Raw genomic sequence first — 26,838 nt, forward strand, 5'->3', positions numbered from 1 at the left:
AGGGCTGAGCTCGGCTCAACAGAACAAACAGTGAACACAGCCGGACACCGGACTGGGGCTAACCACAGCCTCTAAGACTTCACATACAAATTCAAACACAGGAGATACAGTACGGAGGCGATTTACAGCCGCTCTGACCCAGACTGTAACTCCATGGATGAGAAAACTCAGCATACAGGGGCAAGGGAGGCATGAAGCAGCAGAGGACTGAGAGAGAGTCGTCCATCAGCAGTGGGCGAAAGAGCCAGAACATCTTTACATTTACTCAATCAGAAACCAGAGGTGACTGTGGAAAAACAAACCACGGCCGTTTTGGTGAGTTTTATTCTGTGTATGCTGAGTTTGAATGTAGTGTGTTTAACAGTGAGTTAACAAGCTTGTCTTGGTAGGTGAACACAGAAATTGAAGTGTCACGGACAAACCTCAGCTATAGGTATGTGTTATAAACACAACAATATGAAGGGTTCCCAACTGAAGGATTAGAAGAAGCGCTTGTATTTGTTTCTTATTTGAGATTTTTGTGCTGGCCTCAACATAGCATCCGGATAATTTTCAAAATAAAACACTCCTTGTTGACACCAGCACAAGAATCTCAAAAAAGACAAATACATCACCCTGTCTAACCATTCGGTTGGGAACACTTCATGCTGCTGTGTTTAAAACACATACCTATAACTGCGGTTGTGCATGCAGCTCCAGCTCTATGGCAGTGCTGCGCCGTGCCAGACTCAAAATCCAGCTAGTGGGGGTTGCCGGATGACGTATGATGGAGCAGAACCATACTGGAACCAGAACGCAACGGACTTGTAGCTAGTGGAATCTTTGAGTTAGCCTGCTAACTTCAGTAGATAGAGTTCTCTGCAACACATTACATAGACATATCTGAAGTAACGTTAACACTGTTGTTTCTCCACACTCTGATGATAATGTCAGGTCATTTTTTTCAGTGTTTTTAACTTTCTGGCCATCGCGTAGCATCTCATTGTGCAGCATTTTTTAAATTCCACCTTTTGTGTGCTTTGCACCGGGTCTGACATGCTGTTGTTGCGGTGCTGTTTCTCCTTTCTGGCCACAGGGGAGGATACTAATCCCATTAAGGCTCGACACACCAGAGCTGAAAAAAAAGGAAACACCACAATCAGAAATATACTTCACAGAAAGGTAGGATTCATGTTTATGTCTTCCATGATTTTATGGCAAATTTGTCTTCACCTCTTTCCATGTTCTAATGCTTGATGGCGATTTGTTGATCTGTAAATGATCTGATTACCTAACGTGAGATTTTTATTACTGTAAGAAGATCACATTTGCGTTTGCCATTTAAAGGTGCACTATGCAGTTCCTGGGAAGAAATGTTCATCAGCGAAGAAAATTCTTTGTTGATTGATTTTCTAACAACAAACTGTCCACAAGGAACAGCACAATTTCATTCTGTTTTATTTTGCTTCTATTTGTAGGGCCCTTTTAAGTAGCCACATTTTCTAGCTTTAAACACTCTTCTGGGTACCTCATTTAAGTCTGAGGCCAGTTTGTTTATTCAGTTACTGGAAAGACATTCATCAAGTAAATATTTCTGAATATTTGGTTTTACCTCAGGTGGGGGCTGGATGATCATTTGTCTTTGTGTCTTCTGAGAGTGACGTGTGATTGAAGAATGTCCTTACAAGTCAGTGTGATGAAGACAATGCAAACTTTACGTGTAAGTACAAAAAAAAGCAAACGCTTGAAGGTGAAAGTGTTGATTTTACCCTTAATAGAGCAACTGCAAAGCTATTTTGACAATATTTTAAATTCTGCAATGTCAACATTCATTTTGCTTGATACAGTCTTAAGGCACTTTGCTGGGTCGCACTGCTGCCAACTGTTAATAAGCAAAACTGTTTTCAACTTGCAGCAGTGATGGATGTGCATCAAGTTACTCTTGTGCTTAAGTCTGTGTACACAATATATAAAAAAGAGGTATCCACTCATTAAAACATTGCTCCATAGCACTTAATGGAATTTCTAACTCGATCAAAACCTTGAGACATATTGATAATTGATACCATGTTCAGTACAAGAGAGTGCAGCTGGTACCAGAAAATGAGCACTGACACCTTTTCAAATATTACATGCATAGATATATTGGTATTTGTGACAACAATAGCACTACTAGTAATCAAAAACTTCACCAACAATAAAGAGCAGCTCACTTTGAATAGTAAGCAGTTGTGACTCTCCCTCATGGTAGAGGAGACCGTGTTAAACGACTCTGCTCTGCACTACAAAAAAATCACCTAACCATTCTAGTCATTACACATTATTATACTCTTGGGTGTGGTGTTATGCTACCATCAATGAAATGTCTTTGGATGATTTGGTAAAGTTGTTTAATACTGCTGGACTGTGGATTTCTCTGTGGAGGACTCGTGTCTGGTTTTCCATGACAGTCCAAAGGATGTGACTTGATCAAGCGATAAAGATGTTTCATCAGAGCCCCTGTAATGGTGAATATTGGCAAAAGATGTTGTTTTTCACTGACAGCTGCTTTGCAACTAACAAAAACATAACCAAGTAGAAGCGTCTGGAATAAATGATTGAATCACAGCGGTATTTCTGTTGTTGACATGCCATTATCGCTGTACAGCGTACATGCTGTATTATCATATAGCACAATCAATCCATGTGCTGGACAGTTTTATGTTATATTATTGTGCTGACTGTTATCTGAGAGTGCTTGTCTCTGTATCGCTTAGATGAGTTAAGTTTTTATTCCGTTTGGACACGTAACAAAAGGATATCGTCTTATACAGCAGGACCCGTCCTTTGGTGGCATCAAAAGCAGCAGCAGCAGAGACCGAAACCCGTGGACTGCTTGTGAAATTGCACCGAAGGAGGAAAAAAAAATCAGTGAGGCAGCAATCAGTAACATATGCAGGTAAATTAGAATGAATAATCAACGCTCATTACACAAAGCATGACATACTAATCAGGCTGCGAGATGTCTGTTGTCTGAGAGAGCTGATTTCACCTCAGACGACACGGCTTTGTGTAGCTGTACTTTAGCTGTGCGTCAAGGTTGGCTAGACAGCTCACAGTAGGAGTGTGTTCGGTCCTGGCTGCTTTGGCAGGAGCACGGTTCAAAGGGAGAATCCCAGATTAACAGCAGAAGACGGCAGAAGTTTCAGCCCAAATGGAGGCTCATTAAATGCTGAATGCTCTTACAGATGTTGCTGGGTTACACAGTCAGGTTGAAGTATTCGCCCGTAAAAAGATTTGCTCCAAGGATGCAACTTTGAAGAGGCGATTTAAGTCTCTCCACGAAGAATATCATGATTAGCTTTAATGGTCCTGAGAGCTGGTGAGAGGCCTTCTGACAGACAAAAGAGGCACTTTGTTGACAGCTCAGTAGCTCCATATAGTCTTCTCTATAGTCTGTTAGGAGCTCAATTTGTAGTCCTGTGTACCCTGGTGGAGGTCTAATTTCCACTAACACCACTTTTAATGTAACATACACACAATCACATTACAATACGGTAGTGCAACCAAGCAAATCACTGATCATAGTCTGTACACTAATTTAGATATATTTTTTCTTGTCTTTAACTCAGATCATTATTCCTCCTGTCTAATGGTCAGTCTAGTTTCTCGAACAGAGAATGAGGGCGTGGTTAACATTCAAATGTAACACATTATTATTGCAGCCAGTCTGCCGTCTGGCAAGATCAACATAGCGATGGCATGAATATTGGAAGGGATTGTCAGTGCCGGACCAAGCCTTTTGGGGGCTCTAACCAGAATTTGATTTGGGGCCCCCCTCCCACCACCACGGAGTCGCTTGTGCTTGACAATTATTGACACAAATGTCGCACAATAATTTTACATTATAAATTGTATTAATATAGAGATGGATTATGAACTACTGTCTCCCTGGGCACAAATGTATAAAGACCCGCCCCTACCTTATTTGCACTACAAAAGTGAGTGCAAATGGGGGAAGGGGGGTCAGGGGATCCTCCCACCCATAAAATTCTGAATTTGGTAGATGTGATTTCCTGTATTCTGATGCATTTTTGTGATGGCCAGTTGGAGAAGAGCAATTCCTAAATGTATTCAGATTCATAGCCTTTTGCTTATTCATTCATTCATTCATTCATTCATTTATGTGACTTGTTTAATTTATATATAAGAAAATTTTATTGATTTCCCACTTAGTTTGCTTATGCTCACTCACTCAAACATGAGGTTTTCTTGTGTGCTGAGAAGCTGCAGAGTTAATTAACCTGCAATACACATTAAATTCCATGACACAACTTTAAACAACAGCTGCATTTTCCCCACACACACAGACAGACAGACACACACTACGTAATGCCTTTTTCTTAAAGCCACACTTGACTCCCATGCGAGCCCCTAACAGCAGTTTTGACCCTTGGGGGAGGTGTTCAGGTCTAAGGCCAGAATGACTTCATGACAGAGGTGGAGAGACTAAGAGGAGGAAAAGAAATAGTGGCTGAGCCAGAGACAAGGGTCAAGACTAGGTCTTCAACAGGGATTAGCCGCTGGCGACATCTCTGTTGAATAAAAGGCTGCAGGCATGTTGAGTTGAACTTGTTGCTGTTGAATGGTAAGCAATATTAGCTGGCTTGCTAAGTTTTGTGTCATGTGTTGTTCCACTTGCTTTGCTCTCATTTAGCTTTGTTCACAAAGTTGTCAACTTGCTAGTTTTGATCAAAAGCTCAGTATGAATAGGTTTAGCTGGTAGGTTGTTATAGCCAGGTGTTACTGTCTCTGGGTCAGGTTACGTTAGCTTGGCATGCTGTTACTATTCTGAGGTGTGTGGAGAGCTTGTGCAATCTTTGACTACCTCTTTGGATAAATGACTGAGCAATAAGAATTATGACATAAAAGCCGTGTTTACACGGACCCTGATATTTCACAAACAATCGGAATAAATGCCAAATCAGAATAAAAATGCCTCATGTATACACCTCCATCGGAAGAGGCTGATCTCATCAGGCCTGATCTGAATTCATTTTCAGGATCAAGATGGGTGGTGTAAACGTTTGACACTCCAGTCAAGGAGCATGTTTACCATTTAAACCCTTATTCCAATTGTTTCTCCCTGTTTGGAATAAATATATATTTTTTCTGCCCACGCTCATGCGGGCAACATCATGCGTGGGGTCGCTGCCACGAGGCACAAAAACATGGCAGGACCAAAACAAAACTGTGTGTGGCGGATACAACGCATCTGTTGGACATCTTGAAAAGCTCGAAAATGAAGCCAGAATCCATCAGACCACTGACCATATACAGAACTGCTGGAGAGGTTTGAAGGCAGTCTTCTGACGTTACAAGAACTGTAAGCATCTGATAAAATATCTATATGCTTTGCAGAAATACTTATTTCAGAAAGTAGGAAGTGCCAAGACTCCGGATGTATGGACTTTTTTCCAGTCGACCCGGGTCTGTGTGGATCCTTCTGTGGTCATCCGGGTGCAGCCCAAAACGTTTGACCGCATGGACTGTTGACACCACAAGCACACCAACTGCTAGAAAAGCAAACTGGGCTTTTTTTTTTCATGCCCTGTCTCGTCCGTGATCACAGGCACACACACACTGTTGTCTTTTTTTAACTTGTGCATGCTGTTCAGCCAAACAAAACAAAGTAGCTTCTCTTCTATCGAGCCAGAGCAGTGATAGTGAATTTTGGCATTGGGAATAAAATTTGTCATTGACAATAAAACCAGTGCTGACAAAGGAAACAATGGCATTGAAAACATTTTCATTTATATTTTTTTATTTACAATCTTCTGAGCTTCACATCTGTCTCAGGAACAGGATTTTTTTTTTTTCAAATGTCAGTATTTTTTAAGTGTGACTGACTTTCAGCTTGAACATTCTGTCACTGCTCTGGCAAGGAGAGGACGGGTTTGACGGGTGGGCAAGGAGAGTGTGATTAGCATATACGCATATCAATTGAGAAAACTTTTCTGGCGGAGATTTGCAGTTGCGTAGCCCGAACATGTCTGACAGGAGCACACACCTAGCACACCGCTTCCACAATTTCACCTGAAACTCTCACAAAGAATCGATTCGGATTAAAATTCATTTTTAATTGACGTTATCTAATGTCAGCTAATCTCTGAGAGAAACAGACTATATAATACAAACTAGCTGTATGCTAGGGTCCATGCCAAGATGTTGACGGAAAGTTAAATCTGAAAACGAGTGACACTGAAATATACTGTCATTGTTAAAAAAAAAAGACAAAAACTTGTCATTGAAAAACACCTAAAAATCCCCCAAAATATCAACAGTCATTTTTTATATCTGTATTTAATCTTTTGGGGTAGCTTTTACTGTGTCAGATATTTGTTTCAGTGCATATACAACTACAAACTAAAATACAGTTGTGTGCCAATGGGTCTTTTATCAGTCTAGGTTCTGCGATCAGTTTTATTTTCAATGCCATAATTCACCATCACGGTTCTAGCTCCGTACTCTTCTTGCTCCATCGTGTTTTCTGGTGCGCATTTGCAGAAGCAGCCTGTGTATTCACACCCCTGACAGTAACAGACACAAGTCCATGCGCAAGTCAGCAGCAGAAAAACTTGTGAAAGATGTATGCCTCCTCTTCATTATGCTCTGTGACAGGAGCAAAACAGGAGAAGAATGGAAAATCAAAAAAAAAACATTTGACTCCATGGCACATTTGGAAATAAGTCTAGTAAACACATTTAAAGACATGACACAGACACGCTACACGTACATAGAAACGGTTGTGTTGTTACAGCAAGTGTCTGCAGTGTAGGCGGCTGTGTTAACATGTGTGCTGTTGATGCGTATGGTCAATGCATGGTCCATATGGCCAGTGTGTATGACAGCATTTTTAGATGTGGCCTCCAAATTGATCAACATTTGCAGTTGAATAAATATGTTTGGACACAGGATTTTGTCTGGGAGATGATGTAGGAGACAGCACAGCATATGTGCATTTGCATATGTGTGTACATGTGCACATGTGGCCAGGGGGTCTTTCCAGGTGTCTATGTCGAGGGGCCCCCAGGATGTCATCTTCAGTCTTTATTAATTAGGAGCAGTTTGCTATATTGCAAACAATGGATTGCAACATGTCTGTGAACAGAGTTGTGCCTTTAAATTGTGCGTCACAGCTGAGTCTGGAGGTGTCAGGGGCTTCAAACATATGACAAGAGGGGCCCACTTCATAAGCACAGCGACTGTACCTGCATTCACTTACATCAGCAGCCTGATGACAGGTGCTGTAAAGTGTCATTCTTTTGTCTTCATCCCTTGACATCGCTTTAAAATGCTTAGCCTGGCTTTTGGCAGCATCAAATACTCTGTCTCCGAAAATGTTTAATAATTATTACCATCCGCCACCTGCGATCTGATGGAGCTATTTGTGCATGCAGCCCTATCAGTCAGTGTATATTTTACCCTCATACTTTGCAACCTGTCACGACTGGAGCTTAGTCACAAAGCTCGTCGCCGTGAGGCTACCTGTAAGGTGCAGCACCTCTGACCCTGAGCTGTGTAAGCTGCAGCACCCTGATAAGAGTTCGCTGACCTCCGTGTTGGCGAGGGAGCAGAGAATTGGGGGATGACAAGCAAAACATATGAGGAGATGTAAAAAAAAAAAAGTCTTCGCAGGAAATCTGAATAGTTTCAGATTCTCAGCGTTTGTCCGTCGCTGTAGCTGGAGAGCGGAGAGGAGGAGGGTTGGAAATGAGTATCTCAAAGATGCTGAATGTGTGAGGACATTGGAGTGGACGCTGGGGTAGTAGAGTCTGATCAAACAAGCCATCCAGATGAGAGGAAGATTAGATGAAAATCTTAGCGGATTCGGCTTGCTGACTTTGTGATTGCGAACACCGAGCAGTTCATGCAGGGATGTAGTCGACAGAGAGTCCATCTCAACTAGACTTACAAAATCTTGTGCTGAAATAAGGTTTGACTAAAATACTGTGAGTTTGTATGCGACCCAGCAAAGAGAAATACTGTTTTCACTCCTCAACTAATTCAAGTCACTGCTTTGCCATTCTTTTGGTCGCTGTTAAGTTACATCAATGACGTTCAACCCTTCATGCAGACCTTTCACGTTAAAAGACTGCCAGAAAAGGTAGGGATTATGGCTGGTGAGCCAGAGGAGGATTTAAAAGAGTTTCAACTATTTGAGCTATTCACAAAATGAAAAAAAAAAAAAAAAATACAAAGCAGAAGAAAAGAGTGAATCATCACAACTCTGATGAGCGATGTAATGATACCAAGAACTCATGGCACAATATTATCACAGCATATTGTCCATGGTGCGATACTTATTACGCTATTTAAAAAAGAATATTGCCAGGGTTTGGGTCGACTACAATCCCTCCCTATCTGGTTGTGCAGCGGAACAATTAGGGCACCCAGGGGGTTGTGGCACAGGATGTGCAGCCCAGACCAGGCATTCAGTAGAGGTCAGACATGGACGAGAGTTAAGGTGGAACTACTGTCTGCCAGCAACAACTATCCGCGCAATATCTCACATGAATTTTCCATCTTTTGATTTTAGTATTGTTCCTTATATGAGTCTCCTTTTTCAACTTCAAGGTCAACATGGTTATTTGCCAACAACACGACAACAAATCATGTGTGCATTTACATGGAACCAAGCTTTAGAAGCGGTCCACCTTAACTCTCCTCTACTCTCCTCGCATTCAGAAATCAACACTCCTCCACTGCCATGACAGCTGCGAGCGGAAAAAAGCTCTTTTTAGGAAACTCTGTGTACACAAACAATGTTCTCAATGCTCAAGTTCATGTGTAGAGACCCTGGTGATACTATGAGTAAAATTTCATGTTGTGCTGAGCCTTCTTAGTGTTTTAAGAATAGTGATTTTGATGCTATCGTAAAAGTGCCCCTAGCCCTCTCATTGAAAATGAGCTTGACCTGAAAGTGCCTCTTTCCTCATAATTACGCGTTTACACGAAGGTTTGACTTGATTACATTCTCAAAAAAAGCCTAGGTTGCATTTTGGCTAGAGTTTTAGTTTAAAGGTCCCATACTATGAAAAAAAACATTTTCTCTGGTCTCTACATATATAAACTGGAACAACTGGACCAACAGAGCTGGCTTTGACTCGACACCGACCCTCGTAAAAGGATCAGTCCCAACCATAACCAAGTGTCACTGCGGTTAAATTTACAGTTGCCTACGAGTACGGTGAAGTCAGCTGGAAAACCTGGCTAACTAGTTAGCTCCGCTTCGGTCCGCTATACAATGGCGTTTGAAGCAAGTTTAATGTTAATAATATTACGATGGAGCTTGGTTGGCACAGTAAAAAGTCTGGAAACGTGCAGACTGGAGACAGAGAGGATGCGAACAGTGTCCAAGAGTTTGGAGCCTGAGTTGGAGACAAATAGTTTTCGCTAGCCATTAGCTACATGGTAGTAACTGTAACAACACATACGAATACGGCTAGCACAAGCAGCATCCTCTCCCTGACAGCGGCGTGTAGCAGGCAAGGCAGGCATTGACAGACAGAGCTCATTAGCATTTAAAGGTGCAGGCACAGAAACAGCCTGCTCTCAGCAGAGCTCACTTGAGCGACTTTTAGACAGCTGAAATTCAGGACCACAGATGGGTTTGGGGCAATGCATATCAATAGAGTGTTGTTGGACCTCTGACAGCTGTGTGAAATTGATGAAAAACAGTATAAGGAGACCTTCACCCCCATGGTTACATTGATAAACACAGGGTTAGGTAGGTCTGGAATTAATTTGTGAGTGTGAACAGTATGTCTGTTAAAAAGAGTAACTCAAAGGAGCAGAAACTGTCTCTCTCTGTTGCCTAGATGATCCTGTGAGTGCTGTCCGATGCTGTGGACTGTGGATTTCTTAATGATGGATTTTCCATGATGTGAGTCCAGTGGATGCGATTTTATGAACATTCTCGAGTGCCTCATCTCAATCCCTCCGCTAACAGAGAGCAACAGTAGCCTTTGTTTGTGTAGAATTAGAGTCTGGTAACATAAAGAAAAGTAAAAAGGTGGTAAGGATTGAGATAGCGTTAACAAAAAATACACAAGGGAGTAAACCAGAGAACAGGCAACTGACAAAAAATTAACCCATAACATTGGGAACAATTTAGGATTGTCTTATTAGAATAAAAGCTTAGTTCTCTTTGCAGCTGAGGATAAATAAAGGCCCTGTCACTGCTTTATGTGCAACATTTATAAACAAAGCGAGAGAAAGAAGTTAGGGGAAAATACTTTTCTGAGAGAAAGCTATTTTTATTTTAATCGCCGATGATAACAATTGTCAGATGCGATGACATCTTTACATGTCGGTTGTGCGGATGGTTAGTTTACAGTCGGAAATTAACTCACCTGAGATGAATTCGGTTGCTTTGCTTTGAAGTGACTCGATCACATTCAGGTGAGATGAACGGAGCTGAACTGATCAAAGAATTAAAGTGCGAGTGGCGACAGAGTCAGTGACTGTGCTCTGAGCAGCTCTGTCACTACTGCGCTATATTTAGCCAACACACACCAACAAGCCCCACCACAGTAGGCACGCACTGACCCCCACCATCTGCTCGCTCACACACACCCACACACACACACATACAGGCACATATGCAGACACACATCTTAAGGTTTTAATGCCAACTGCTGCCCACAGACCCCCGAGGTAAACCCAGGTGGACTTTCAGATTCAGATTCTCATCACGAGGTGGGCTTACACACACACACACACACACACACATTCGCACTCACACATGCAGGGGGACTCCCCACTTTCTTCCCACTTCGATAAAGTCGTTAGTAAATTTTCTCATTATGGCGGATGCATATACTGTATGAGTTTACAACAACAAGGCTTCCCAAAGACTCACTGTGAGAGCAGGGAGCTATGGGGAGCCATTTTAATGAGCTTGCCCCTGTGTGTGCGTGTGTGTGTGTGTGTGTGTAGGTTGAGCTTGTGTATATAATAACACATCTATCACACGTTTCTCTCCCTCACACTGCTTCAATTATGGCTAAAGGACAAAATGACCCTACACTGTTAGTATCACTCTTCTTTCTGCTCACATTTATATTCATATTCATATTCAGAGTCACATTATTATTCTTATAATACCCTTGTCTCAGACGGCTATTATTCACACGCTCATGGACGTTATATTGTGCACGTGGAAATCGTCCGACCTCCTCCTGTAGCCAGAAATGAGAGGGAGACTTTACGCAAAAGCCTAAACTGAGATGTCTCGCTGATGTGTCTCTGCATAGAAAATCAATTACCAGACATCTGAAAGGTGACTGAGACAGCAGCCAGTGTGAGTTTTGTGGCGATACGGATCTATTTTCCGGTTCGGTGCGATATAGTGGATCATGTTTGGGTGTAAAAACACAGAACAAACATTTTTGTGTCGATATCTGATGGCGAGTAGCTCCAGGCTGTACGTCTTAATGGAATGTCATCCTTTCATAAATTGTTGTTTTTCTAATATTCTTCATATTATGCTAGTTATAAGCATGTCTATAGATTAATTTCTCTGTTTGAACTTTTTTTTTTGTCAGGCTGCTCCTTTCAAGGCATCCTTTTCTTTGACAAATCCCTCTGTTCATGCGTTTACATCAGAGCCATTGACGGAAATCAGCGGTTCTTTGTGTTGCGTTTAAGGGTTCAGAGAGCGTTTTCTCCTCTGCACTTGAAAGATCGGAGCGTCGGGGTGAAGATGACAGTGTTGTTGTCCTCGCAGGCGAGCAGCCTATTAGACAGGCAGACTGACAGTGCAGCCTAGTGGTAAAGCAACGGAGCCTCACACATGAACACACACTGCAGATCAGGGGCGAAACAGCTAGAGAGAATATGTCTGAGAATGATGCCTAACACTCGCTTTGGTGTGTTTATGTGTGTGTTGCTTTCCCTACGCTTTATCGAGACACTGCACGTAGGCACAAGGGTCCCCTATACATGCTGTGGAGGGAGCATTATAAACTCACACAGAAACCCCTGTGTCTCCAGGCCTGAGGGGGGGGTGGAGGAGGGGGTTTGGCAGGCGCAGTGCTGCCTCGGTTTGGCCTGGACACCCAACTAACCCACCATCTCGTTCACTTAGCAGGCCAGCTGCATGTAAGCTCGCATTCAATAGTCAGGGATTTTCCTTTCTTACAGCCTAAATATTGTGTAGGATGAGCAGAAGTCCTTTTCTCCTTGGCGTGTGTGCGTGCGAGGCAGATCAAGCAAACCCGACGACGACGCTTCAGCGGGAGCAGCAGCCCTGTCGGGATGGCAGCCGAGCGGTGACAGCGTTGTGCTGCCATGTCCCGGGGCTTACAGGCCATACAGTTGAGTTTGGAAATTCAGCACGACACCAGTGCTGGCAGACCTCTGAAGCAGGGCAGCGACACACTCACCCCGTACACATCAGACCACAGCTACAACTGTGAGAGCGGCTGGCTGCCGAGCACAGGGGTGTGTTGGTAAACAAACTGTAAATCCTCATAAGGAAGAGTTACTGCAGTCACACTGAAGGCTTAAAAAATATATTTAATGCTTTAAACAATTTTAAGTGCTATTTAAAAACCTTTTCATACCAAATTGAATTAAAATAAATACATAATATTATAAGAATATTTTGTTTATATCGTTATTGTTTTTAATAATTTTGTACATAGTAGCAGCAGTAAACTGTAAATAAAATGCTTTTGGCATCAGTGTTCAAACTAGCCTTGACAGTCGTATTTTATTATGTTTTACAACAAAGCAATAACAACAACAACAACAACAACATCAACAATAATAATGATAATAATAATAATAATAATAATGATAATAATAACAATAATAACAATAATAGCATATTAGTACAAATAGATGTGTACCACAAAAGTAGTAGACTTAGTTTTATTGACATTAATAAAATATGCATTGTATGTATTATTGTTGTTGTTGTTGTTGTTGTTGTTCTTCTTCTTCTTCTTATTATTATTATTATTATTATTATTATTATTATTATTTGTAGCAGTAGTAGTAGTACTATTGTTTTCCATTGTAAGTGGTATTAGTATTAGTATTTATAGGACTAGTAGTAGTAGCATTTGTATCAATAGCAGGTAGTGGAAGTTATAGCACTACCAACAAAATACAAATAAGACGGTTATCATTATTAGTAGTATGATTATCAATATTACAAAACAAATTCTTTATTGATATCATTATTATCTTTAATATTTCGATTATTATTACTATTTGCATTATTTATATTACACATGATTATTGTCACAAATAAGAAATTTCACTAGTTGTTCATGGAGTCATCTAAACAAGTGCATAATGTTAAATAATATTGCAATGAATACTATTTTTAATATTTGCATGACTCAGTAGCAGTACTGGTAGAAGTTGTAGTAGTGGCATGTTATAAAAATATACATTGCACATGATCAGTTTAGACAATATTATAACTGCATCAGAGGAGTCGTAGTAGTAGTAGTAGAAGTAGTTGTAATACAAAATGCAAATACACTATTATTTATCATTTGCAGCAGAAGTCTCAGAATAGAAGTAGAAAGTAGAAATAGTGATGGAGCTGATAATTATGAACGCTGGAAGTGTAAAGTACATTATTGTCGAGATTCAAAGTTCATCGCTGACCTTGAAAACAGCAGCTGAGAAAACAACCTCACCTTCAACTGAGTTTCATCAGGACAGCAGAGGAGCTACCAGATGGACCCAGGCCGACACTGTTCTGTCAACAGTTTACAGTTCTATCAGTTTAAGGTTCACATTGACCACAAATCAGCTCTTTAAACTGTTGTGGCATCTAATGATTTCACTTCAACTCAGCTTAGGTCACTTTGCAGCAATCTGTGTGTGTGTTTGTGTGTGTGTGGGTGGGTGTTTGGTTTTGCGGCATGACCAGACAAAAAAAAATTGATCAGGACAGGTGCTGTGATCTGGCACATTGGCAAAGTCCCTGAACATCACATGAATCAGTGAACGATCATAGTGCTTGAATAACACACACACACACACACACACACACACACACACACACACACACACACACACACGTGAGGACACACTCTGCTGGACCTGGACATACTGTAGATAATAGCTTTATGAATACAATACAGGAGATCGATAACCGATCATTGTCCTTGAGCCTTGCAGACATGCTGCTGTTTTCAGTTCAGCCCATCAGTCAGATATTTGCCACTGGGTAGGTGAGAGTGTGAGTGTGTGTGGGGGGGGGGGAAGCGAGCCAATGACAAATGAGGGTAAATAACAGAGGGAGGGGGATGCGGTGTGCCAGCTCATGACCCAGAGAGATAAACAGAAAGTGAGAGTTGGCCAGGCAGGTAGGACGGGAGGGTGTGGCAACGGAGAGTGCATTTAGTGTGCGGCGCCAGCCGATCCCACGCTCTAATTGGCTGCTGAGACTTTGACAGACGCACTTGTCCCTCCCCCCCTCCGGCTGCCTGCCGAAAGTGTATGTATGTATGTGTGTGTGTGCGTGAGGGAGCCGGCAGACTGAAGCGAGCCACAGAGGCAGCCTCCAACTCCAACCCAATGAGCTCGCAGCCCTCGCACTCACACACACTCCTCACACACACACTCTCCTCAGCGCCGGCTCTCGCTTCAACCCTGGGACACAGAAGAGGAAGGAGGAGAGGAGAGGAGAGAGAGGCAGCGAGTGGCAGAGAGGGAGAGTGAGGACGAGGGAGTAAGAGAGGAGAGAGGGAGAGAGAGGCAGAGGGAGACTGGCGGGGTGTGAGGGAGAACACCATGGCTTCAGATCCGGGGCTGGCTGCGATGCTGCTATGGACTATATCACTACAGGCTGTGGGCACCGCAGGAACTAACAGCAACGAAGGTAAGAGTGTGTGTGTGTGTGTGTGTGTGTGTGTGTGTTTGTGCGTGTCAACTCACTGGAATAGACACAGTTAAACAGTGCATATTCTCTGACAGCAGGGATTAACTTCGTACATGTGGAGCCTCTGGAAAACAGGGACCCAGTGAAGCCCACAGATGACACACACACACACACACACGTATCAACAAATGTATACACACACTAAGAGTGTGTGTGTGTGTGTGTGTGTTATAACCCGGGGCATGAGATCAAAGTTTGCTCTGCACAACAACTGAAGGTAATCTCGGAGATGTGTGTGTGTGTGTGTGTGTGAACTCCTTCTGACATTGCTCATATTTGCCCGGCTTGCGTGTCAGCTGCCATAACAGTGCATGTGTGTGCTGTTGGGTTAGGCAGTGACGTGAAAGTGTGTGAGAGTGTGCATACACAGTTTTCATCCTATGCGTGCCGAATGTCTTGATGAATCACACTCGAATTTCCTTATGAGCTTCTTAAACGGTGTGTGTGTGTGTGTGTGTGTGTGTGTGTGTGTGTGTGTTCTTGTCACAAGCAGCACACTTTGCTCCCTTAAGCCCAGCCTGGGTTTGTTTACTTCCATCCTCCTGTCCTTCATGTTTCTACCATGAGACGGAAAGCTGTTGTCGTCACTTGTTCGACTAATGCCGCACATACACCACAAAGTCTCCTGGTGCCTTTATATGTGTGTGTGTGCATGTGTGTGTGTCTGAATCTGTGCATGTATGTGTGTGACAGGGTCCTTGACATAGGTCTGGTCTCACGAGGCTAAGTGACAGCAGTGATTCCACTGTTAGGCCCTCCGCGGCCCCCGTCGGCAACATTCAGCTTGCCACTGCAGGGGGAAAAAAAAAACTGCGGCTGAAGAAGAGGAGGATGAGATAGTGGAGGGGAGAAAAAAGTGAGAGATCAGTTCTTCGGTTCAGGTGGGATCACCTCAGAAGTGGAGAAGTGAGGGCAGCCGCTGTATAAAGCTGTGTGAAGTCGGGATGGGGGAGTTGGGCCGACTCAGGTCAGACGGAGCAGCAGACGAGGGCGCCGCGCAGACGGACGGGCGGCCGGTCGACCCAGATGAGATGTTGTCATGCGCTCCGCCTCTGTCACAAGCCCACCATTAACACCCCGCGTTCCTTACATGTCGGGTTTTATTTTCCTGTCCTCCCCGCTGCTCCCGTTATTTTACTTATTGACTTCCATGTCAAGTGTCCTCCTCCTTCCCCCTCTTGTGGCTATGATATTCAAATGTATTCGACTTCCCCTGTGATGATTGCTGCCCTTTGCCGATCGGCGATTCAGTCTGATTATGTGGATAAAGCGTAATAATACACAATTAATTTCTGTCCCGTAATGTACGCTAACCGAGTTTAACCATTTGGGTACCGAGCATATCCAAAGAGTCTGTATCCAGGTATCACAGCTCCGTACGGAAAGTCAACGCTTTGTTTCCTCACACTCGATATAATCATATTACTTGATATAGTCCACGCTGGTTTTGTCCTGGGATCACATTATCGGTCACTCTTCACAATGACAGCAATTAAGGGTGAATGTTTAGTTGATTATGCATTAGCTAATAGTTAAATCACTGTTAATAAACAATGGAATGGTTTTTAAACCATTATTAAGTAATTGCAAAGGTGTATTAAACATTGTATTGTTTATTAATAGTTACATAACTATTAAGTAATGTTTAATTAACTATAAATCTAGCCTTTATTGATAGTGCTTCTTATAAAGTGTTACCAATCCAATGTGTATTTTTTTCAGGGCTTGAACTACACACCTGCAGGCTTTGAACAGTGCGTTGGAAAGTCGAGGGGAAAGTCTGTGAATGATTTCCTCCTCCAAACACTTTTTTTATGAAACGAAAACTGTGCAGTCTGAAAACTTCAGAATAAAGTTCTGTAGTCCCATTTAGTTATTTAACACTTTAATCAATGTGAATGAATCAACTGATTTCTATTGACACCGGTTCCATCTGGAGAGACGCTCCCACTCCGGGAATAAAGTAACCACTTGTGAATGTAACGTTTCTCAAAATGAGATTTTGCTGTTATCCTGCACACTAATTAATCTAAATAAACAGAAGAAAAACAGATCAATTTTTCAACATTCTGCAAAAAAAAGTAACCACATTCTGCTTTGGATGTGATGAGGGGCAAAAATTGTAATTAAGCGCAAGCAAATAGTTGATGTCCTAATGCTATCTGATGCCGTTTAAAAACGACCGTGACGAAAATTTAATTTCTCTTCTTGGACTTGGTTTGGCTGCCGTCCGACTCGAGGGCAATTACAAATATTACATGTACACAGGAAAGATAGCCTTTGGAATGAATGAAGAGCTGGAAATTAAATTGGTGGGAGAACAGGTAACTGCTCACACACACATGCAGAGCTCCACTTGACACACACACACACACACACACACACACTGCTACAGACATAACACTCAGGAGCACTCACAAAAGACAGATGCCGCAGCTGAGTTATGTGCGTATATTTGATCCTCGAGAAGCCATGGCCAGCCATTTTGTTTTTGTTCATTGTTCATGTTCGCAGTCAGATTCATCTTGTGCAGATACAAATGTAGTGACAAGATCCTCCACCACCATTACTCATTCATGTATCCACATCATAACTCGAATGTCCTCCAAACCCTCTTTTTAGCTATTTGTATTGGACCGCAGTGTGTGAATGTATGGTGTGAGGAGTGAGACAAAGGGAGAGCCAGTCTTAATATTTTGACATCTCATAACGTGTTTGCATATTTCTTCAATAGAGCACAAGAAATATTGAACCTTGGAGTGAATCCATTGTGTGCCCGGGAGACACAGTAATTATTATTGAATCAGATTGCTGCTTTTTTTATGCAGAAACTGAACAAAATAAAATAAAATAAATAAATAAAAGCGAGAGAGAGAGAGGCAGCTGGAACAGGGGCAGACCAGCAGGGAGGTAATATTTCAAATTTCATTCCAAAGGACCTTTAGCTCCTAATGACCACATGTAAGTTTGTAGCAGAGATCATTGTGAGTGTTGTTGTGTAAAAGTTGAAATAGGTTAAAATCGCAAAACTCTTTTTAATAAAGTAAAAAGACAAAAAGTGAAAATAAGCACTTATGGATGCATACTTTTCCTGTCCTGTAAAAACATGTATCGTTTACCATGTGTGTAGTCCTCAGTCCATACAATAACATGCAATTTGTTAGTATATATATTTCATATAATATAATTTAATATATTTGTGAAAACTGTAATACCACAGACAACCTTTCACGCACATTGCCCACATTTCACTTCTTCTCTGTCATTTTATAATGTTACTCTCTCCATTAAAACAATCAAAAAGGCTTAAATACATTCAAAGGAACTGCAAAAAATATTCAGTATAGTATTTAGATGTTTTAAAATTTGAGTTTGCCCCTGAGATGATGAATCACAACAGTGTTTCAGCTTCCTATTTATCTAACAACAACAACAATAATATTAGGTAAGTTAAGTGTAAATACTTTTTTGTAATCATTATCCTTTTTATTGTGGAGACTCAGTGTGTTCAAAACTAAGTCAGTCATTTTGCCAATAATCACATGAATAAATATGAAGAATTTATTTTAAAAAAAAATGTGACCATGAAAATTTGAAAATGTAAATACAATTTTACATTTTCAGTTGGTTCTTGATAAAATACGAATTGCTTTTTTTATTTTATTCTAGTTTCGATGTCTATCTGCATCTGTTTTTTATTTCTTTCCATAACGTCCTAATTATTTATTTCATTTTGAACGCTTTCCATACTGCCGCCAGTATTTAATCGATGTATCATCATTTATTTGCGTGATTGTTTATTTAGTTATGTGTTGATCCATTCATTCATTTATTTTTAACAGTTAAGGTCTCCATATGTATTGTTGCTGCGGCACAACAGGAAAATGGAGACTCCTGCATTCAAAGTTTTGTTTCAGTCGCTTTGCCTGTCTGACAGCAAAGACCCGTCAAACATCACACACGCCCTGGAACCAAAACTTTAATCCTGTGAAGTCTGAGAGGGAAACAAACTCCAAAAGCATTTGAACGGGAGCTCTCTGGTGCGGAAACGATGTTTTCAAGGAAACTATTCTAAGGACGAACGCTGAATCTATGTTATTTTGAGGAATGAAAACGGCCACATTAAAGAAAAATCAGTGTCGGTCAAACACATATGGAAGAACCTAGCTGTTATCTACCTCTGTGTGTGCTGTGTGGTGGTCCTTGCGAGCGGCCCCTCCTGTCTGTGGCCCCGGTTCCTGACTCACCTCCTGCACGCCGCTTCAGACTGTCGCATTCCCAGCGAGGGTGAGGAGCGTTCCCTCAGGTTGTTGTTAGCACTGAGGAACATGAAAAGGCCCATGCAGAGAGCAGGGCTCGCTGCTAATGAGCAAACTGTAGGTGGATGATTATTACCACATACCTCTGCTGCAGACGGACCATCGGGGAACGAGACACAGGGAGGCCAGGACCAACGAATAGGAACGGGGACTTTTTTTTTTTTTTTCTGCACTACTTAAAGATTTGAATGTGTAATTTAGAAGCACGGAACGGAATCGCAGGGAAAAACAGGAAATGAAGAGAGAAAAGTTGAAAGGAGGCGCACTGCAGATTTTTTTTCTGTGCAATAAAAAAAGCAAGACAAATTTTGATTTTGATTCCCGATCGGTGCTGCGGCCGGCTCAGGCGCTGCTGTTTGTATTGATCTCTGCTCAGTCAATAGACTACCTGTCGCGTGTTTAGTAACATTGCACTGGTGAAAAATGAGAAGTTGTCATAATTAATAGCTGCACGGAGACCAGATTACACAGACAGAAGCTACTGAATCTGCAAATCATCGTCTTGCTCAAGGACGCTTCAGCAGGGAAGACGTTTCCCTTCACGGTGTCTCACAGCCCCTAACACCTGTTGACCGATGGAGCTGTCTGACTAGACAAAGCGGACAAACTATATCCTTAAGTCCCTTGCATCAAATATAGATCAGCCGCCTCATCATCTGTCAGTGTGTTTCCTTCACACACACACACACACACACACACACACACACACACACACACACACACACACTCGCATCTTTTGTTTGTTTTGCTCAATCACTTAGAGCTATCAGTTCCAGGTCAATAAAAGATGGACAAGAAGACGCGGCAGCGTGGAAGAAGTTTCGACGGCGCTCTATAATAATCACATATGGTTTAACCTTGAAACGATTACAGCATTTTTAACTTGTGAGGTTTATAAATCACACTTAACCAGCACATTACTGCAATTCTCTTCTTTGTGTTGAGCTAAAAGCAATAAAAGGCAAATTGTCTCCAAACTCACTCCCCTGGTCATGTCGGTAATTGTCAAGATTGTAGTTTTCCGTGGCTCACGACCCGTTCTCAGCGCCGCAGTTAAAGTTTCAGCGCCGTCCCGAAAGAGGGGGCGAGCCTGTATGTGCAGTGTTGTGGGAGCACATTAAATAACCAGAGAGGGCGTGAACCTCTCCCTCCCTCCCACTGTCTGCTAGTTTGTCTTAAAACAGGTTGCTGTCGGCTGACCGCCTGCTCCCCCCCCCCTCCTTTTCTCCCCAAGGCACCGGTCTTTATTGAGACATCAGCCTTGTTAGCCAGCTGTCGACAGGAATATAGGAGCTACCAGATCAATACAGCGGGCTCTGCCAGTCCTCCTGAGCCGCGGCCAGGAGCAGACGAGGCCTCAGAAAGCAGCGGCCTCTCTTGAGCCCTCTCCACCCATTAGCAGGACCTGATGCTGGGCTGGCCGTAGTCAGCAGCCCCTGGGCCAGCTCTGCTATGCTCTGTGATTGGAGCTGTATCATTGGGTAATTTATGTTCCTTCGCTCTGTTAGCATGTGGGGGTAGAAGATCCCTCACTGGGATGGCTGAGGATAAAGCGAAGGAGTGAGAGACAGGCAGAGAAGGTTGTAGAGGCAACGCTTGACAGCTCTGTAATGGGCTGGTGTTGTGGTTGTGTTAGCACACCCCTCCTGGAGAGAGATCTCTATGATGTTCCCTTCATGGCGACTGATGAATGACGGAGATCTGGCTCTGCAGCAGCAGCCTCCTCTCGTCAGTTACAGGCAGACAGAGGAGCACAGCAAGTGTTAGAAACAAAAGGGAGGCTGTGCGATAGAGGGATGCACGGGCAGAGAGAGAGAGAGAGAGAGAGAGAGAGAGAGTGCGAGACGGTCACGGGGAGAGAACAAAGTGAGATGAAGGGAGTGAAAGGAGGGGAGGCCGCTGTCTCAAATGCGTCTCTTCAGCTTCCATCGGCGGGTGTCTTTATCAACACCAGCGAAGAGCGTCTGGCTGATAATTTGCCGCTCTCAATTCCCTTCAATCCATTAAAGGATTTAAATGTTCATTAAGTTTAATAGAAGCCCAGCGAAGGTCTAATATGCTCTGATAAACGCCGGCAAACCTGCCAACCTGTTCCAATAGCTGCGGCAACACAAAACCATCCAACTAATAAGGTCAAACTCGAGTTTGTGCTCAGCTCACTTTGTGAGGAGTGTTTCCTCTGAGTCACAGCGGCTCTAACAGCAACAAGCTGAGAGCATAGTGTGTGAGTTCATCAGGTCCTTTAAGCTCGACGACGGGGTGTTTGTCGTCGCTTTCCACAACTACTCATTTTCTGACTCCTCTTTTGACAGGATGACATTGTTAGTCGGAAATGCGTGAAACACACCGTCATTTTTCTGACCTGCCACCGCCGCTACTGTTGAGCTTTGGTGAGGTTTCCGAAGTAAGAAGTACCATGTTGAGGTTTTTGGAAAATAGTGTTGTTATATTATTATTAACATACACAGTTGGTAGAGGACAGTGGTGTTGTGGTCTTCCATGCGGTGGCGGAGACAAAAGGTGGCCAGTGATGGCTGTAGGCAACATGGACTAAACCTTGGCAAACAAACTGGCCACAACATAAAGCTCTTTTTTCTAGCAGGTAGTCTTTCTTCAACTTTTGAAAAAATTGAACAGCTAGACATTTTTTTTTCATGTGTGCAGCAGCTTTTAAGATAAAACATTTAACTGATTTTATTACAAATGTGCAACTCGAGGTAGTCAGATTCACCAGGAGATGTTTCTTGTGTCCTGCTTCTGGTCATTAGTTCTAACTTTCTAACATACTTAGGTTTTGTGTCCCGACAACATGACTTAAGTTACGTGAGTAACATACGTATGTTGGTTACTGAGGTAGAAGAAATAATAGTTATTTTAGCTCCAACCATGATGATTTCTTAAACCTGTTTTCTTAAACCCGAGTTGTTCTTGTATCTTAATCCAGCAAGCTGTGACCGTACAATAAATGTCCTGCATGTCCGGTGGCAGTATGCTGCTTCGGGAATGGTGATATGTGCCAATTTGGGAGTCACAGGCAATCGACCTATTCAGCCATTTAGATAAGGATGTGTTGTTACATATGATTCCTAACGGCGTACTTGTGGGCTCAGTTTGCAGTCACTGTTGGCCGAGTGAGTGACTGAAAGACTTTTTTTGGGCCAAAAAAACTCTACACAGCAAGAGGTTAAGAGGCTGAGCTTCTGCTCTTGACAGACAACAATAAGAAAAGGTGCTTGTCAGGTTCTTTTAATCACATGCCGCTTTTGTCATTCCTCTGCCAGGACGGACTTGTATTGAGATAGCAGGAGGAAGATTCCTCCGTGATTATGGCAGGTAAGCCGGATGCTCACGTATGATGTAGTGAGCCCCAAACCGACCGTGATGCAGGCTGATGGATCTCTCACGCGGCCTGTTTCCATAAGGAAATAATGTGTTTTACACACAGTAATCTGTCCATATATCACAGGCCTGATGTAATTAATATGTGGCGAGGGACGGGGGGTGGGAGGGGTGGGCCAGATAACTCATTTCTCATCTGATGAAAATCCAGATGCACGTGTACACACAATCCAGGCAGATGCACACAGGCACACACATATGTAGTCATGCAATTTCTCTCTCTCACACACTCACACACACACACACACACACACACACACACACACACACAAGCACACAAACACACTCCATCTAACCGAGTTATCTCTGTGGGGACGATATTAATGCCTGGTATACATTCTGTGAAGCACCAGACTAAAGGGAATGGAAGCGCTTATAATGTCTGACTTTTACTCATATATTGGGGAGGAAGAGAAAAGGAGCGACGAGAAGAAAGTGAATAACTCAAATGACGGGTGTTTTGGCAAAAGGTTTGTAAAAGTCTATTTCAATGTCTTGCATCAGCGCCTAGCCTGTGAGTTACCTCCTGCTCGAGTAACTGCAGCATTTAGTGTGAAGGAGGGGAAAAAAACAAAAAAAAACACGCTTCCCTTGTTTGGAGGACAGGACTGTTTGTGTGGTAAATGAGGCCTAAAAAGAACCTCCGCCCGTCCTGACCTTCTGACTTTTACAGTGTGCTATCACCATTTTACAGCAAATTCATCATTACCCTTAGACACATCCAGAGCACAGGGCAAGACATGAAGAGCACTACTGGATCCTTTAGTCATCCGGTGTCTCAATAGCTCAGTTTCATTTCCAGTTTTACCCCTACTCCTCCTTTTCCATTGCCACCTTGCCCCTCAGCAGATAGTTACAAGGGGCAGTGGTTGAAATCTCCCTCCATGAAGTGGGACGGCCCTTCAAGACCCTCGTACTGCATCAGTTGTTGGCAAGTGGTGTTTATGTCAACACGTGTGACTGGACATTTCCAATATGCCGTGTTCAGCTGTGATGATTCCTCATCGCGTTACCCTGGCGATCCTGGTATCATTACAGTGCCGTTGGAAAGGCATGGATGCTCACAGTTTGTTCACAACTTCTCTCTATCGAGTCATCACATAAAAAAGAACACTGCGTCATCACCCGACCATTAGCAGGGCTTTAAAGCTATCATGAGCTGCCCCTACTCCTGCCCTGCCAGTCTGCACTGACCTCAGAGAAGCAGTATGGAACCCACTAAAGTAGAGGTGGTTGTTTTATGTTTGTTGCTGTAATACATTTAGACAACAGCGATTTCTCATGACCCACGGTTTTGAAGTTTGCCTCTAAATAACCCCTTTAACTCTGAAGTGCCATGCAGCACAGTCTTCTACTTCAACACAATGTGCCACCGCTGAGTAATAACTTTTTATCTATTTCCACTTGTAAATATATATTTTTTTCTTTATCTCTTCTTTTTAAGATCTCTTATCTGTTTAAGTCCAAAGTCGAAGTTGAAGATCATATAGTACAGCTGATCATGGGAAGTGTCCAGAAAATAACTTGGCAAATGATATGCAATAAATAATTATCACCCAGACTGCAATAGTCAAGCAGAAACCAAGGAAGAAGACTAAAATCATACTGACAAGTTGGAGATCTTACAGGCAGACTTTCCACTGATGTTTAATGGAACGATTCAGTGGCGGCTAACCCACAAGCGGAGCCAAAGCAGGGAATCCGCTTCTTGTTTATTCTCCTCTCTGTTCTTCGCCGCCTTCTGTCCTCTGTTCATACACCACCCTTTTAAATTCATTCATCTACTCACGCTGAAGCTAGATTCACAACAAAGCTCGTGGATCCCATCGTGGCCGGGGGACTTTGCTCGGCTGCGATGGAGGAAAAGCTCGGCGTAGTTCTGCACTGCAACTTCTCCACTCTGTGTATCGGGTCATCCTGTGGGGAAAACAAACACACTGATGCAGCAGCATCTCGTCGCATGGTGTGTTTAAATGTGTGCTTCGATTGAGCCATGCACCTCCGTTTTTTTTTTATTGTTGTTGGTTTTTTTTCTGCCTTATTTTAGTGATTGCTTATAACGCTGATAGTCACTGCGTCGTGTTGTGTTGTCACTGCATGGACAGCTGGTGGCTGCATGATGGTGCTCATTCAGGCGGACAGCATCAGGACTTTATCCTGACCGGGCTGCACACACACACACACACACACACACACACACACACACACACACACACACACACACACACACAGGAACATGTAAGGAATGAGGTCATACACACGCAGGTGAGCTTATGGAAAGTCAGGCAATATTTTATGGTATTCGACTGGATCATTTCTGTTTTCCTCATAGTAGCAACTACTAACATCACAGAGCAAAACAAGTTTATTTATTCATTTGGTTTATGAAGTAAAAGCAGATTGACTGATGCCCGGCCGCCAGCCTGACTGAATAGACAGCCAGCTTTAATTTTCCTGGGAGATTTTGTGCGAGGTGGCTGAGCACAAAACAGTGAAAGCGAGTTTTATATGCAAACAATCTAAACGCTGACAGTGTCAGTATTCTAGCTATTATAGCTATTAACACTGTGTGTGACACTCATCATTGTTCATTTATTAAAACAAAAAAGGTATCCAGTTTAAACAGTTGACTAGTTTATTATTCCTTAGTCATTTACCTAAATTACAATCATTCCTTTTTAAATTAAATGTATTTTTTATTTATTATGTGTTGTATAGTTTCACAATCCTCAAAATGTCTGAAGCTTAACAGCAAAACAGCATGGCAGCATTCTCCTAAAGTCGGAAATGTAAAGAAATAAAAAATCTGGTGGAACCTCCCAAATATAAATGATTCCCTACTGCTCCATATACTTTCCAGGTGTGGTCGAGCTCAGTCACCCACTTCAGACCAGGTACTAACGCTGTTAGCTTAGCAGGGATTTTTATTTTTTTGGGTGAACTTTCACCTGAAACATCTGGGCACAACTGTAGCTTCATTGGTTTGGGGACTCTGTCTGCCACACATACACATTTGGTACCCTAGTGAGTATGTACAGATTACTGATTGACTCAGATTCAACAACTGTAACAGAAGTCAGCTGATTGCGTGCTACAACGCACATTACGCCAACCTCTGCTGAGGAATATAGTGTTCTTTCAAACGCTCATTTTTTTTTTTTGTCTGCAGTCAGTAATAGAAGCATTTCATCCAGTGGCTAATTACTTAATAACTACCGCACAAATAGTCCATAATCACCTCCGTAAATTCATACAAGTGAATACAGTGGAGGTTCAGTAACTACCACGACGGTTAGGAACCACTGCTCTAATTGACAGGTGAACAGGTGCACCTCTTATTTTTATGTGTTGCTTTGAGGTTTTCCATGGAGTGGAGTCACGACCGTGAATGGTGGAAAGTGTGGCTCACTTTACTTTGCTGTCGAGCTCTGGATATTGTAGAGTCTTCTCTCTCCTTAAGCACACACACTTCAGAGCCGAAATAGCGATGTGGCCATGGCGTGTTCGACACACTGACTGACAGTAATTATCACCATTCATCATTAAGCATAAACCAGGGCTGATAAGAGCTCTTTATGTAGAATGTCAGCTCACTGAAATGATGAAAATGATTAAAGAGCAACAGTGTGAAACAGAGACATACATGCTGCACAGGGGCTGGAATGAGCTGACAGCGCCGGGGCCTATGGGTGGAACATCCACAGTGTGGGGAAATAAATAAAAAATAAAAGCAATTTTATTTATTAAAGAGGAAGGCAGAGCCAGAACAGCGCCTGGATTGAAACATCACAAGGATCTCTGGGCTGTAAGTCGAGTCTGTATTGATAAAATATCACTGTCGTCTTGACAGTCTCTCTGCTCTTCCTCCCTCCCTTCCAGCTAACCTCTGCATGAACTCTCTCTACTATAAATCAATAAGTTCAGGCATACTTTGTTAGCTTTTGCGCCAGCAGGCCACGCTCTGAGTCAGGGGCTCTGCTCTGCTCAGCAGGTGTAGCAGACGACGTCAACCCAGATCTCTGTGGATGCTATCGGGCGACAGAAATCACACTGTCACCTGCTTTCAGACTCTTCTGTTTCTCCTCTTGTTGTTTTCAACTCCCCTCCTCTTTCTCACCCCCCCCCCCAATCTTTCCTCACCTCTCCTCTTTACCTGCTCTATAAATAGCTCTGCGCGCCTCTCCTCCTCTC

At 42.8% G+C, this 26,838-nt stretch overlaps 1 protein-coding gene and 1 long non-coding RNA gene across 6 annotated transcripts in view; both read left to right on the top strand.

Moving 5' to 3' along the window:
• Positions 1-1,594: 1,594 nt before the first annotated feature.
• On the top strand, positions 1,595-12,577 carry LOC119021394. The gene is made up of 3 exons (XR_005075550.1): positions 1,595-1,699; positions 2,793-2,917; positions 12,166-12,577. It is a non-coding gene; the product is annotated as an uncharacterized LOC119021394 (long non-coding RNA).
• Positions 12,578-14,387: 1,810 nt separating this feature from the next.
• epha8 (eph receptor A8) overlaps positions 14,388-26,838 on the top strand; it is a 122,953-nt gene continuing 110,502 nt past the window's right edge. For all 5 annotated transcript variants that reach the window (XM_037102229.1, XM_037102233.1, XM_037102230.1 and 2 more), the window contains exon 1: positions 14,388-14,869. In XM_037102229.1, the coding sequence (XP_036958124.1) occupies positions 14,782-14,869 (88 nt within the window). In that variant the 5' untranslated portion in view covers positions 14,388-14,781. The remainder of the gene's footprint in view (positions 14,870-26,838) is intronic.

Source organism: Acanthopagrus latus, chromosome 6 (genome assembly GCF_904848185.1).
Source record: "Acanthopagrus latus isolate v.2019 chromosome 6, fAcaLat1.1, whole genome shotgun sequence".
Taxonomy (NCBI): Eukaryota; Metazoa; Chordata; class Actinopteri; order Spariformes; family Sparidae; genus Acanthopagrus; species Acanthopagrus latus.